At 41.6% G+C, this 15,173-nt stretch overlaps 1 protein-coding gene across 10 annotated transcripts in view; it reads right to left on the reverse strand.

Annotated features, from left to right (window-relative positions):
- ARVCF (ARVCF delta catenin family member) overlaps positions 1–15,173 on the reverse strand; it is a 246,616-nt gene that overhangs the window by 117,672 nt on the left and 113,771 nt on the right. The window contains exon 1 of one of the 10 annotated variants that reach the window (XM_063173442.1): positions 640–714. The exons of the other annotated variants lie outside the window; for them this stretch is intronic. Coding sequence (XP_063029512.1) covers positions 640–699 — 60 coding nt within the window. The 5' untranslated portion in view covers positions 700–714. Of the gene's footprint in view, positions 1–639; positions 715–15,173 lie in introns of those variants that run through there. 10 annotated transcript variants of the gene reach the window in all.

The following is a 15,173-nucleotide window of genomic DNA, read 5'->3' on the forward strand; positions in this document are numbered from 1 at the left end:
GAATCCTGCTGTTATTTGTGCTTGCTCAGTAATTGGAGATGGATGCAGGAAAACACAGGGATCCATCAGCCAAGACAAAATCAAATCAGGAAATACATAAAAAATTAATATAATCAAAAAAAGCAAAGGACCTGACAGCAAATCACTGAAGCCAAAAACAGACAAAGCTCTTTACTACTCTAAAAAAAAAAATTTAACCCCCCCAAACCTGTAGATAATTTACTCACGACTGATTTTGCTACTGCTCCCAAACACTTGCAAATCACATATGTATATTTTAAAATAAAATGAATTATTTATGGCTTTTTAAAACATTATAAGAAATTTACTGGCACATAATCTATAAGGACACCACCAGAGCATTCTGACCTGAGTAAATCAGAGGATTCTACATGCCAACTGATGCTCAAAAACAAAGACTAAAACCAGAATACAGCATTGACAGCTGGTACAAACTTCAGAAATGTAAAAATGGTAAAAGTCAGCAAAACAATAGTCAGAGCAGATAATCAGAGGCCCAGACCTGGGTCCTATACATCTGCCAACCTCACCAGTTTTGTGGGCCAAGTATCAGTACTGAATATTGAATTCTCTCTCTTCACCCTCAGGTGAGTGGCAGAAATAACAGGATATACTCACTGGATTTATCTTCCCTGAAGAATTCCCATTTCTTTCAAATGATGTCTTGGACCAAAACATTCCATCCCAACTGCTGCATTGTCCTGGGTACCTTACTAACTCCTACATGGCTTTGATAACAGAATAGGCAAGATCCTTTTCCAGTGATCTCTTAATATTTCTTCCTGTGTCTTACTAAAATTTCTTCCCAGCTTCTTCTTTGGTTGCCATTTAACTTTTGTACAGATGAAGTCTGTCCAATCCAGCAAGTCCAGGTTCTCATTACTGCAGCAATGGCACTGATGCAGGGATTTTAAATATGTGGGTTTAGTTGATGCATACTCATTGGGATAACTGTGAATGCAGGCTAAGAATTACTCACTGCACTGATTTCAAAAGGATACTTTAACAGCTTTTTGTAAAAAAGGAAGTTTGAGCTCCTGAATCACCTATGTAAAACAATCAAATCTGCCTATTTTTTTTAAACTAAGAACACAGTCCTTTTGTTGTATTCCAGTAAAGCTGCTTCATTGTAACCAGGCATATTGCACAATGCCAATTTTCAGCCTCTAGTGTCACAGGGAAATTCTCACTCGAGTAACTTCCATTCAGTCCCAGCCAAGAGCATTACAATTGGTGTAAAGCTGACATGCTCTACCAGACAACAGCACCCAACCAATCCATTTCAAACAATCAATAAAATTTACTATACAGACTCTAAACTCAATATTGAGGGCAAATCTTTGAAGTAATCTAGAATATCATCCTGGGAGAAAACTACTCAGTAAACTTCATTTTAGTTTTTATTTTGTGTTTGCTTTGTGGTTTTGGTTTTTGTTTTTTTTTAATACGCAAACAAGATTATGACAGAAATTATGCAATAGACAGAAAAGGGGCTTATCTAAAGTAAATAAAGCCTCCTGTTTGCAACCAGCTGACAGCATTTGGTATTTCTCTCTGCTTCCCTTCCTCTCTTTAAAGACCAGCTTTCAAAAACAGTTACAAATCAACTTTCAGAAGAGATTTTCAGGTAAGTAATGACTCCCTTCTCAGTGTGGCCATTCTCGTGGCACCACTGAGCAGGAAAATTGATAGGACATGGTACAAATTTGACAGTGAGCAGTTCAGACACTGAATGCTGCTTGAACTTGCACAAACTATTTTTATCTTCACTTTTTGGAATGCTATGTACATGAAGAGCAATGCAAGCTTCAGATGCACCCATCAGTAAGTTCAATGCAACTCAGGAAGATTTATAGAGTTTCTATTCAAATAACTCTGATTTCCTCAGACTTTCAGAAACCTTGAGACAGCCCCCCCCCCCCCCCCCCAAGATGTCTTGCATTAATCAAATGATGCAGCACCAGCAAATAAGGAGCTGCTAGGGGGGTTTTAGTGACAAAGAGCATGAGGGCAAGATGTTCAGGATGAGTGACCTTGCGTCCAAACCTTCTCTACAGACCAATCCTCTCAGTTAGTCACAGGCAGTCACATATTCTCCCAACAGCCATGAGAGGAAGAGCACTGAGGGCAGTGCCCTGGGGAGAATGTGCCTCACATCAGCCTGGGAACAGAGCAAGCTGTCTGTGAGAGCTCCCTGACAATCAAGGCACAACTGTCAGGATGGGCTGGCAGGGTGAACCTGAGCACCTGCAGTTTCTACAGCAGTCACAGTTCTGCCTGCTCAACCCCTCAGATAACCAAGGACTCCAGGCTACACCTGACTGTACAAACAACCACGTCCATGGGGACTCTGACATACACATACTACCAAATAAACTAGAAACATGGAAAGGACAGAGGTACCGTGGTATTCAAATGAGACCTTTCAAACTGGAAACACAACCAGAAGTCAGGACAGTAACCCAACATGGTCTCCAACAAGCTGCTTTAAACAGGAACATCATTTTATCTACAAATTCCTCCTGTTTGTTTTTTTACTGTCCAGCAGAAACAGGTCAGACAAGCCATGTACATGCAAAAACTCCTACTGGCTGTACTTTGTGGGCAGTGCAGAGTACATATGTCTCACTTGCCATGTCTCTTACCACCTACTGAACCCACAGGGATCAGCATCTGGACTCCTCACTGCTGCTGGCAGCACAGACACAGCAAAAGGTCCAATCTTAGCCCTGCAGCCACAGGTGCTCCTGGCACGGTGCCTGCTCTCATCTCAGCCCACACAGAGCACGTATTATTTACTTTGTCAAAATGTTCAGAGGCATTTAACCTGCCCAAGGACTGTCCACTTGTCTGCCCACACAGGAGAGGAATGAAATTAGTCATCATAAAGAAAGAAAAAACCTCCTACAGCTCCCTTTCCTCTCTGCTCTGTGAGGAACATGCCCAGCTGAAGTGATACCAGCAGAGGGAAATACCCTGAGCCCTCAGCACTAACACAAAGGGGAGCAAACAGGGGGCAACTCTCCAGGGTCCAGATACCTGAACGGGGCAAGACATGATGGGTGTCCCAACATGCCTTTCCTCTTTATGTTATCTGAGAAATTTGGATTCAAATCATCTGACTTAGTACTTTATCATTTCAGATTTTGCACACAGAAGTCTTGAAAATCCCATCATCCACTGGAATGAGTAATTTTTGGTTGACTTATCTGTAACTTCAGAGAATAACTGTTTACTGATATTCTCACACAGGTAGTCAACAACACAGAATGCCACATTAGTTCCCCACAGCCAAGCTAACAGACTTTTCAGTAAAAAACACACAGAAGCAGGGTTCCCCAGGAAAAGAGCCACTCTGGAACCCTTCTCCAGCCTGATCATGGGTCCCCAAAGCTTGCCCTAACTCTCAGCAGCAAGATGAGCTTTACCCTTGAGAATGTGTGGGCTTTTTGACTAATTTTTGATGTTTAATAAAAACAAGGCATACAAGATAGAAGGTGGAGAGAGGGAGGACAAAGCAAACAGTCCAGAATCCTTTTTTAGATTTTTTTTTTCTGTAGAAAAATAAACAAACCCAGGGAGTGTTATGGCATAGGAGGTTCTAATTGTTCTCTGTAGACTTTCCAAGCACAAGAAAAGAAAAACAAAGACATTAATCCAGGCAGTAACAATGCCAATAACCACATTCCAAAATCCATGGTGCAGTTGAGGTGCCTCACTGTTGCAGTACCATCACAGTACATCATGGCAGGCAAGAAATGTGGAATTGGAATTCTCCAAACCTACCAGAATAGAAATCTCACATCAATTCCAGGAAAGATCAGGGAAAAAAAAGCCTTAACCTTTCTCCATTCAATTAGCACCTGTCCCATTTAAAGGATGACAAAAATACTCTGTTCTTTCCCTTAAAATCTGGAAATTTAACAGGCAGTATTTCCTCAGCACTGATCTTCCTGCACCTGGCTTACTGGTCTGCTGTCATTCCAAATGCCTCTGGAAACATCAGCAGGATCCAGACACCCCAATTAAAATCTGGTATGAGCTCAACTGCTGAACAATCAAGTGTTAGTCCTCCAACTACTGACCAACAACTCTGCACAGCTGCCCCTCCAGCACTGCATCCTGTGACTGGCAATAGTTGATTTGGGAAGTTTGCAAGAGTTTAAAATAAATGTATCACTTTCCTAACAAAAACAGTCAAGTTTTTCTAGGCATAGTTCAATCAATTTAGCTCTGTTACTCATAAAAGCCCTTAAAACCTGTCTCCAGGGCTCTCCTAGCACTCCAACTATCTTTATTTAGATAAATGTCGATCCTAGAAACTTAATTGTTGTCCTTCTGATAGAACTGTCTCCTGTCTTCAACTCCCACAGTCAGAGCTACTGAAGGAGACACTGCCATTAACTTCTGCCTCTTCTTCAATGAAATCCACAGCATAAAAAATGCAGAAATAGGTCACTTGGAAGAGGGGGTCACAGCCAGACAGAATTTGCAAGCAACACGTGGACCATGTACGGCAAAATGATGGTACAAAAGGACATTTAGCCTTCCCTCCAGAGCTCTGCACATCACTGCTCTGACTCACAGGTCATGTGGCTCACACAAAATGCCTGCTTAGGGAAGAGCACCAAGCTGAACTTTGGAAGAAGCAGGCAGAAGAAAGAAGTCAACTCCTACATACTTAGCAATGGAGTTAGCACAGACTGTGCACCCACTACAGCAGAAAAGGCCAATTCCATTTACCTGCTGTTACTAAATTCAAAACCAATTTATTTACATGAGATTTTGTTAAACAAACAACATTCAAGTGGAAGTCATAAGTAGCTTACTTGAAAAGACAACAGGCAGCATTGAACTACATCATCTGCCAGAAGCTTTTACAACCTTTCTTTTTTGAGCTGGTCACTTGAACAGAGGAGTTCTGGAAACAAACAAAATACCATCAAAATCAGTATTCTGGTTCCTCTTTGTGGCATGAAATCAACTTTCACCCTGCTAAAACAGCTGACTGGTTTCACCAGCATCACCTGAGCTTAGATCCTTATGATGTTTTAATTTACTTGTTTCCCAATGGGCTATCCCTTCAATTTTTCAGCACCTTGGCATGCTTGGTGATTGTTTAAAAATATTTATCAGGAGACATGCCAGCCTGGAAGCAGAAAAATCGTGTGGGATCTCTTCAGTGTAAATAAATACCTGACAGGATGGTGCAGGGAGGATGGAGACAGTGGTGTCCAGGGTAAGGACAAGAGGCTTTGGGCACACACTCGAACACAGAAGGTTCTGTCTCAACACCAGACACTGAGGTTGACTGAGCACTGGCAGAGATTGCCCTGGGTGCCTGCAGAGTGCTGGTCCTTGGAGACATCCAAAAGCCACCTGCAAGTGGCCCTTCCTGAGCAGGGGGTTGGACCAGATGAGCTCCAGAGGTCCCTTCCAACCTCAGCCACTTGGTGATTCTCTTGCTCCAAAATATATCCTACTGTTTCTGAAATTATAAATCTGCATTCCAGTTCCTCTCCAGACAATCCCCACCTAAAGCAAGCCAGTAGGGAAAAACAAACCTCAAAGCCTTTCTGAATTGCCTCCCCCACATTCAAATCTGCAGTGGCCATAAACTCATGCATAGTAATGATCAGCTTTACTTGGGGCTAAATAAACAGACTTCACTCAGCACTGCTTTCTAACTGTGGCACAGAAGACTGTGGCTCATCAGACAGGCAAATAGATATAAAAATTAGTCTGGAACTTTGGAAGAGTTTGTCTTATCTACCCCATCCAAAACACACCTGTCCAAATTATTAACAGGCCATAATCTTAAGTGATACAAAATAAAATTAGAAATATCTCTTCCACACAGTTTAAAGCATCTTGCTGTATTTTCAGTCATGGTCTGCAAGCTACACATCTCAAAATGCCACAAGCACCAATATTCTCCCTCAGATAACCCTGAAGTTACATCCCCTGGTTTCCTCAGCACAGGGTGCAGTATCCAGGAACTGTGACCTGCTTACCTTTAGCTCAGTAACAAAGTGCTGACAATCCCACCAGAATTCATTCCTTTAAGAGAAGGATCAACAGTTCAAAGTTATCTCTAGGAGATGTGCTGAAGCCTGCCCAGTCTGTCTCATCTTCCCACTGCCCAGCTGGATTGGATGGTCTGGCAAAGCTGTCTCTGCTCACCTTCAGCCTTCCATGATGCTGCTAAAGGGACTGCTTCAACGAGTCAAAGCATACAAACATACCCTTCACAATCTCCCTTTTAAAAACCTCTTTAAGATCCAGCTCTTCATCAGTCATCATTGTAAAACCTCTCCACTCTGCCTATGTGACCTGACTTATTTAAAGAACAGGTTCCTGAGGTTCCTGTCTGGCAAATCAACCCCCTTAAATCAGGCAGTTTTATCACATGGTCCCCACCAGTGGTAAGAGAGAGGCATGTTCTCATTGATGTTCTTCATACCTGCAATATATTCCTAATACTCTAACAGGTATTTGCTTTCTGTCACACTCTGTGCTTGTTTAACCTTTACATCATTGTTGTCTGGAATTAATTCCATGTAATCTCTGACAGACTGTCTCCATGGTACTGACACATCTCCCCACATTATTATATGCTGACATTCACAGCCACTTCATGAGACAAATGGTCCTCACTTAGATGCTAAATCAGCAGCCATAGTATGCTCTAATGTGCTTCTCACTAAATTGATCCTTGCTATTGCCAGCCACAAAAATGCAACTGATACATTGCACACAATCTTCATTCATCACATTTCAATTAAACTTCAATAAGGCTGACTTCAAGAGCACCACCATCATCACCAGATGGCTGAAAGTTCAACTCAGCACCAGCAAACACAACTTGCTGTGCCATCAACACTCTCCATTTAACAGCTCCTGCTCCTGTTTGGTAGCAACTCACTGTTCCCTAAAGGAGGAAACCCCAAAGACAACCCAGAGCTTGGATCTAGTCTGACAGTTTGCAGCATTTAGGGCACCTACAAGGCCTTGTGGAGTGTAAAGATGTCACAGAATGCAAGAAACAGCAGAGCCTCCAGCCTCCCTGCTATGAAGTGTTTACATATGCGTGTGGATGCTTTGTAGTTCTGGGAAACTTTTAAGGAAGCTCAAATTTTCAAAAGTATATTACAAGTAAGGCATTGAGTAGCTCCCAAACCTTTCTGACAGCTGACATGTTCTGCATTTAGAAAATTCAGTGAGCTAAAGAAAGAAACATTTAGCCATTTGAATTAGTGTACTGTCCCTCCAAAAGAAGGAGTATTGGGCTATAGAGATTTATTTTCTTTACATCTTATGTTACTTCAACAGCCAGCTAAAAATAGAAAAATGGTAATTATTTAGCACATCTTTAAAGCAACAATTTCCCTCCCAATTAATTTCCAGTTCCTCAGTTTAATTATGTACTCAAATTTTCTTGACGCACACACTGCAAGAAGCTGAATGTGTTTCCTGTAAATTTAATCACCTTCAGAAATAATGACCCTAAAAGAACTTTCTAAGCAAAGAATAAGAAGTCCATTCCACTAAATCTGCCTGGGTGGGAAGAAGGCAGAAACTGATGTCACCAGACAGTAAACTCTGGAGCCTGAACCCAAGTAACAAGCTGCTTTCACTTGCCCTCGGGGTAAATGACCCCAATATAATAACAAGTAGTTCCGGCCCAAGTAAGAATGAAACTCATCATCTCTTCCCCCAAAACCCAGGGGTCATCATTACTGCTCATAGCATCAGCGACTGTGGAGCCCAGCTCAGGAGCCTCAATGTCTAGAGAAGCTGCAGACAGTCCAGACCTTTTTCTGTCAAATTTAGAGACAAAACTTCTGTAAACTCCTCTAGTATCTGACTGGAGACTCGGAGAGAGAAGTGGGAAGCAGAAATCAAGCACTGCCTTGCTGGTACCAGAGCAAAGTACCACCAGGGCAGAGCAGAGCAATGCACACTGCTGCACTCCCAGCAGGCACAAACCACACAGACCTTTCTCTACCCAGAGCCAGCAGAAGGTTACTTCCAACAGCTCCTATTATTTTCTTTTCAGCATTTCTCTATTCTTCTACCCTGTGGCCTTATCCTAGAAGGGGCAGTGTTCCAAAAGCCAAGGAACAAAGCAGGCAAGGCACCTGATCTCAGAGGAGGACACAGAGGTGCCTCGCTGGGGGACACAGAGGTGCCTGTGCAGAGACCCCCCTGCCACAGGACACTCCTCACCCAGCTGCGACAGGATTCCTTCAACCTGCACCTGAAACCTGCCTTCATAGCTAATCCAATCCTCTGGTGTGCACCTGCTTGCCTTTTGTCTCATGTTGGAGGCATGAGGGGGGGCAGGAGATTCTTTGCAGATGAGAGATTACTTCAGCATTGTACAATCAGAAAATAAGGAGGAAAAAAGCCCTCACTACTCAAAGCTCTGTCATTTGAGCACAACAAAGGGGAACTTTTAGAACAAAGCATTTCTGAAATCAAATATCTGCTAGAAGCTTACAGATTTTAAACCTGTCTAAATTACTAACTAGGTCTAAGTGGAAATGCACAATCAGACAATAGAAAGAAGGCAGGGTTAGCATAAAGTGCAATGATCTTATAAAATATTTAAGCAAAGCATGTGACCATTGGTAATATGCACTTTGAACAATAAGCTGTGCACATAAACAATGTGGGGCTTTGGGGTTTTTGCTCCAAACCTCTAGCATAGGGGCATCTGTGGGCAAGGAAGAAAAGGAAGTTTAAGAAAGAAAACACAAGCAATATATACAGGGACATATTCCAGATTTGCATGGTAGAGTCCCTGTAAAGTATATTTGTAATACTATGCACATTCTAGCTTAGGAACAGACACATGTACACACCAAGAGGTTCTGGAACCTTTAGGTTTTTGAGGAAACAACACAAGAGGAAGGATTCTGCTGAGAACAAAGCTCTCATACTTACCCCCAGTCAGCAACTTCAGCAAGCTGCTTCTGTGCTGAGGCTGGTCAAACCCAAACAAATCCATGGTTGAATTATTAATAAAGCCCCCACCCCAGCTAAGGCAGGCAGGGAGCTGTACAAGAGTATAAACACATTAAATTACAGTATTTTGAACTCACCTGCTTAAAAATCAAGTTTTTTTTCAAAAATTAGAATACCAGAAGGAAACCAGGTAACAGGACTAAATTTCATTTCTCTTCTGAATCACACACTCCATCTGAGCACAGCACCTATTCCTGAACTACCCATGGACAAAGCCTGGGTAGGCTCCCTTCCTGCTCCAAAACCCAGAGAAACTCCAGGAAAATTAAGCCAGCAGTAATAATTTCTCCTAAGAAATACCCAATTAGAGATGATAATTATTTGCATGCCTTGCTTTCCAATAAACAGACTGACATCAGGCAAAAGCAAGTTTTACAGGACCTTATACAGCACACCAGCATTAAAATTCACTTGCTTAGCAACCAGAGAGGAGAAGGCTTGCATCCAGGAAATATTCCAGGTACAGCGTCACAGACTAAAATTTGGGGGAAAAGTGTGATGGAAGTTATAGGCTGTAGCTATGGGTTCATGAAATTCATGTCAGCCTGGAGATGGGCCATGAACTGCACCCTCAGCTCCAGCATCACTTGGAGCACTGCACTGTCTGGACACCATGGCTGACCTACCTCTCAATTCAGGGAGCTCTGTCTCCTTTTATTTAGGGGATTCAAATCTTACCAGGAACATACATACATACCATACAACTGGCTCCTGTTAATTTGTGTCAAATGAGGAATTCTACACAGGAGCAATGCTAAGGCTTTCTAGGAAGGTAACTCACAACAGCTTACTTCAGCCTTGGTAAGTAGTAAAAATACAAAACTATTTCCCAAGTTAAAACACAGCAGATCCTATTTATGCTCAGAGGAAAACAAAAACAATTAAGAATGTATCATATCATGCCCTTTGTCCTTCTTAGTCTACCTTTATTACCACTGATCAATTTTTCTGGAAAAGGTGAACAGCGGGTTCAAATCCAAACCCTTGAAAAGACTTTAATTAATGTCTTCAAGCTGAGAGTGACCCTTTGTAAACAAACATTCTTTTACAGATGTACTAAGTTTGATCATCACCATGACCACCACCAAACACTGCATGGTTTCCATGAAGGAGCTGATGTTATGCAAAACTCCAGAAGATAATGAAGACTCTCTTTACACAGCTACTACACATTGTGTGCCAGCAAAACACTGTACCAGCTTAAAGAGCTGAGAAGACAAAGAGGATGAATAGCAATACAGAGAATGTAACTAGAAACAAATTATACTCTGGAAATTTATATTTTTAAGGCATTTAGACCTGTAACACTGACACTTATTCATAAGCTGGAGTAGTAGTCAATTCTACACCCCAATGAAACCTTCAGTGTTCCACTGTACCTTCAGTTGTCCTCATCTGGACATCTACAGGTTAAGAACAAATTAAATCACAAGGTGATATTCTGTAGCACAAGTTTTCCACTGCATTTGTGGCTACTGTGTGCACTTAGGCTCTCTGCAAAATTTTTCTTTAAACTGCTGCCTATTGGATACAAAGCAGAGACAAAAGCTGTAGAAAGTTCTGTACATTCTGGGATGATCCCAATAGTGGTCAATCATACATCTTATTTAAAAAATGCAATCAATACTGGAGATATAAAATATTAACTAAACACTTAGGGCAGATATCTCTACTCCTCACAACTACTACAGGATGGAGCTGCATGGTTCCCCACTCTTGCTGGGTTTATAACTAACTGCATCTGAATTAAACCCAGAAGACTTATAAAAAATTGATCTTACACCAGAACAGCTTTTTGCTTGAGCCCCCCCCCCCCCCCCCCAGTAAAGTTGAAATACCTATGCATCCCAGTTTTTACAACAATAAAATAACTACTTTCCTGTTACTGAAGTTGCACAGGACACTCCTGTCAACGAGGCAAGGGTCTAAAACTGTCACAAAAGATAAAAAGAGCAGGGCAAGATTATTACACTGAAATCCCAGGAGGTGACCAACATCTTACTTAGGGGAAGATTCATTCAAATTTCATCAACCTATTGAATGACTAAGGTAGGCAGAAAGGATGCTGGTATCAAAGGGAAATTAATGCTGACCTGAATTTGAAACACAGCAATCGCCCACACAGAGAGTGAGACTCACAACGCCTCTGTGCAGCCCGGATCCGTCAGAGAGGGCTGCATTCTGGGACATGTCAATTAAAATTAAGAATGAAATAACTCTGTGCAACGGTGCTGAATGGCATTTTCTCTCAAGAGACCACAAGTTTCTACTGAGATTTCAGCTGTGCAATCAGATTTCCATTCTTAACTCTTTCACTTCCAATGGAATTGATCTGTTCATGACACGCTTCCTTCAATTCTCAGCTAAATCCAAAGATATAATTTTACAGAGTCTTGGACCTACCTGTAGCCAAAATCTGGACTATGCTTCTCCAGAGTTAATGAGACACCAGTGCTGCAGAACACCAGCTCTAAATATCTTTGGGCACTATCAGAACTGAGTTGAGAAATTGAGGAACAAGATAAAAAACTGAGAAGCAGCAGCGTAACCCCAGGCTGAAGTGCAGTGCTCAACCAGGCAACAATTCTGAGAAAGTGGACCTCAAGAGTTGCCAGGGCCAATATTTGAGTTTAATTTGTCCAGTGGAGAAGTCAGCCCTCACCACCCCACACTACCTGCCCCACAGCCCGTGTCCCAGAGCTGCCTCCCAGCGGGGTGAGCAGCCCCTGCTCAGCTGGGATGGGACCAGGAGCCCACGGGATCCTCTGGCAGCCAGGGCTGCACTCCCACCGCCACTGTGGGAAATACAGCACAACCCCACACAGAGGGCATCTATTCACGGTACCTCATGAAATGATCAACAAAGTCATCTTGGCATTTTACCTCAGGAGAACATGGGAGCTTCATTTTAAGAGGGAAGTACCTTTCACAAATTTTTGCAATTCAAAAATCCACAGGAAATATGAAAAAAAAATAGTTTAAGTGTTGTGTATCAACACTTAAAAGGCATTTTCCAAAAATGTTTATCAGTAATTTACAATCAGAAGAAAACCAAGTTCCCTTGTCCCTTTAAAGGAAAATGATGAATTTTTAGAAGACTAAAACAAAACACTTAAGGGAATTTTAAGTACAGGAAGGTGGGATAAGAGCAGGGGGAAGAACCCAACAGACTTCGTAAATATTTTTGCAATTTCAGTTGCCAAAACAGTATCCACATTATGTACCTCAGCCAAGTTTCTCTGAACAAAAAAATCCAAAGAGCAACAATTCATGAAATCCACCCACACATTTGCAGTGTCTTTATGCACGCATACACAGCACTTCAGCTGCTGTGGACATGACTCTTCCTTTACTATCTCGATTTACATGGCAGATGCTGATTTTCCCAGTGTCTCTTTTTCTGGAAGGGCTCTGGAATTCAGCCAAGCTAGGCATGGGTGTTACACATTATCTGCTATGCCTCTTGGTGGAGGCAGCAAAGGAAGAAAATTAAATTTTATCTGAGTGCTGTAAAGTTTGCGCTGGCACTGTTAAGCTGAAATTTTGAAGTGTCAGCTTTGTGGGAAAAAGAAAAATAAAACTTATCCCATGTAAATGAAACAAAGATGATTTTGACTGGAGTCTCAAAGACCAAGAAGAAGAAAAACTTACTGGATTAACAGTGTGCCACACTAGATTTAGAGAAACTGCAGGCAGATGCTTCAGTTCCTATTTACACATCAAAACCAGCAGTCGGGTTTTCCAAATTATTCAGCAGATTGACACAGCACCTTTTAATTGATCTCTAATCATATCTGCAGCTGGTGCATACTAGCTTAAAGGTTTGAAAGTCTGTCCCTCAATCCTGGTTACCTCTATAGCAATAGTTCTCTCTAAAGATTTGGCCCTTAAAGACGTGGCAGGGAAAAATACATTTTCTGATCCAACATATTAAGAAGGGTCACAACTTTTTCAGCAATGAAGTGAACAATGTTCTCTCTCTCCCTTTGTCATACAGCTGCTTAAGATACTCATTTCTGTAGGTTAAATTATAAAAGCTGCAACTGTAAATATGGAGGTCCATCACCAGTACATAAAAAATTAATTAGTGCTTCTTTGCACTCCTTGCAGTGCAAGAAGGGTGGGTGCAGTGTCACTTTCTGTTTGCTTCATATTTCCTGAACATTATCCAAGTAAGTCTTTTTTCCCATCTCCTACATCTAAAATGACTGATGGCTGCTGGTTTTGATGTAATTACAAATGGCTCTCCCCTCCAGAAACAACCTGCTAAAACGAATATTGTACCTTAGAAGCAAAGTACTACCCTTAAAAATTGCCAACAGTGTTCACTAATACATAGCCCTGGTACTACTGTGCCTCTAACTGGTGTCATGGCTGTCACTGACAGATGAAAAGCTGAATAGGAAAGAAAAAAGAAATGGGATGTGATAAGACTGCATCATAAAATATAACATAAATGTGTCACCATGACCAAGATGCATTCTAACCTCAGGTAATGAAATAACATGCCTTGATCGAAAGAATTACCCTGAGATGAAATTGCTAAGGACAGACATGATGTGTTCCTCATCTAGCGCACATGTACTCACATTTACATATGCTAATGTGAAGAATACATTTTTTAAAAACTCTTGTAAACATACTATAGTCAGAAATACAGACCATTCCAGTTGGTCTAAGAGGAGAATGAAGAACTGGAAAGTATAAGAAGATTATTAAAGCACATGGGTGAAAAAAAAATATTACTGAAAAACAGAGACAGGAGCTGCTGCATCAGGCTCTGACATTCAGTACTGGTACACAATCACCCTGCAGAAGTGAATTAACACCATAACCAGCACACTACAAAACGCTGCCAAATATTTAAAAAATATCTTCTGACTTGCCTGGCAGCACTATAAGGCAAGGACAGGTTTTCTGAAGATTCACTGAAATTTTATCCAGAAAACAGCATGGTTAACTTCACCCACCACAAACATCAGGAGGACCTGCCCCTGTCCCCCTTCCTGGGGAGGAAACCAGAACTTTGCTTCCCTCCTGTTTGCAAATCAGCCAGTGGGTTCATGTGGAGCAGCAGATAAAGGATGCAAAGCCCTGATCATAGCACTGGGAGCTTGAAGGCACGTGTCAAAATCATCTTTGTTTCATTTACAAGGCACCACATACACCTCCAATTCCTTCCTTCACATGATGTAGGAATGGACATTTTGGATGGCACAGTAAGGCAAGAGGGTCACACCAAGAAGGTGCCTGGAAGTAAAGGATGCCCATGAGAGAACATCAACTTGACCTGATGCAGAACCAGAGCAGTTGCTCAACAGAATCTATACCAATATGAGACACTGGTGCTATAAAAGAACTTCCAGATACCATTTCGATATAAAGAATTAGTCTGGTTTATCAGTGATTAAGAAGGATTCAGGAAGGTCCTGATGGAGAAATCTAGCCACCCACATAATTTGCTCTGTAAATAAGTAATTTTGTCCACTCAAAACAAATGTTTCACATTACTGCAATGCAGTACTGTGTGAAGCTCCATATGTAATCTTTCATACCAGTTTCTTTACCAATCCTTTCTCCAGAGCTACCTGGAATTAACAAACTTTCAAAGGCCTGTATTGAACTCCTTAAACAAGTGACTTATCTTACTCAAATCTGGAGCTCTCATCTCTGCATAACTCAAATAGACACCCAGATTTGTGTCTTTGTTAAAGTATCACACACCCAACCAGCCAAGGCCCACTCAGTGCCATGCCCAGGAGACAAAAGGGTCTTTATGCCCTTAACAGCAAATTCACCTGAGAATCATATCAAAAGACAGGGATGCAAATACCTTCATATGCAAAACTTACTACAATAATTTCCAGAAGTTTACAGTTCAAAGAGCAGAACAATCCTGATCGCACACAGGACCTGTGTTTGTATCTCAGGGCTCTACCAACCATAAACAAATTGTGCTTCATCTCTTTCATCAGCTCCTTAATCAATTACAAGCTTGTCCTCTAAAAGGACTTCTGAACATTCCAGATGATTCTTCTGATCCATCTTACAATACACACATCCAGAGTAATGCTACCTAAAGTAAATCATCTTCTCATCTCCATGTATGTATTTTTATACCC

The sequence above is a fragment of the Melospiza melodia genome, chromosome 20 (genome assembly GCF_035770615.1).
Source record: "Melospiza melodia melodia isolate bMelMel2 chromosome 20, bMelMel2.pri, whole genome shotgun sequence".
Taxonomy (NCBI): domain Eukaryota; kingdom Metazoa; phylum Chordata; class Aves; order Passeriformes; family Passerellidae; genus Melospiza; species Melospiza melodia.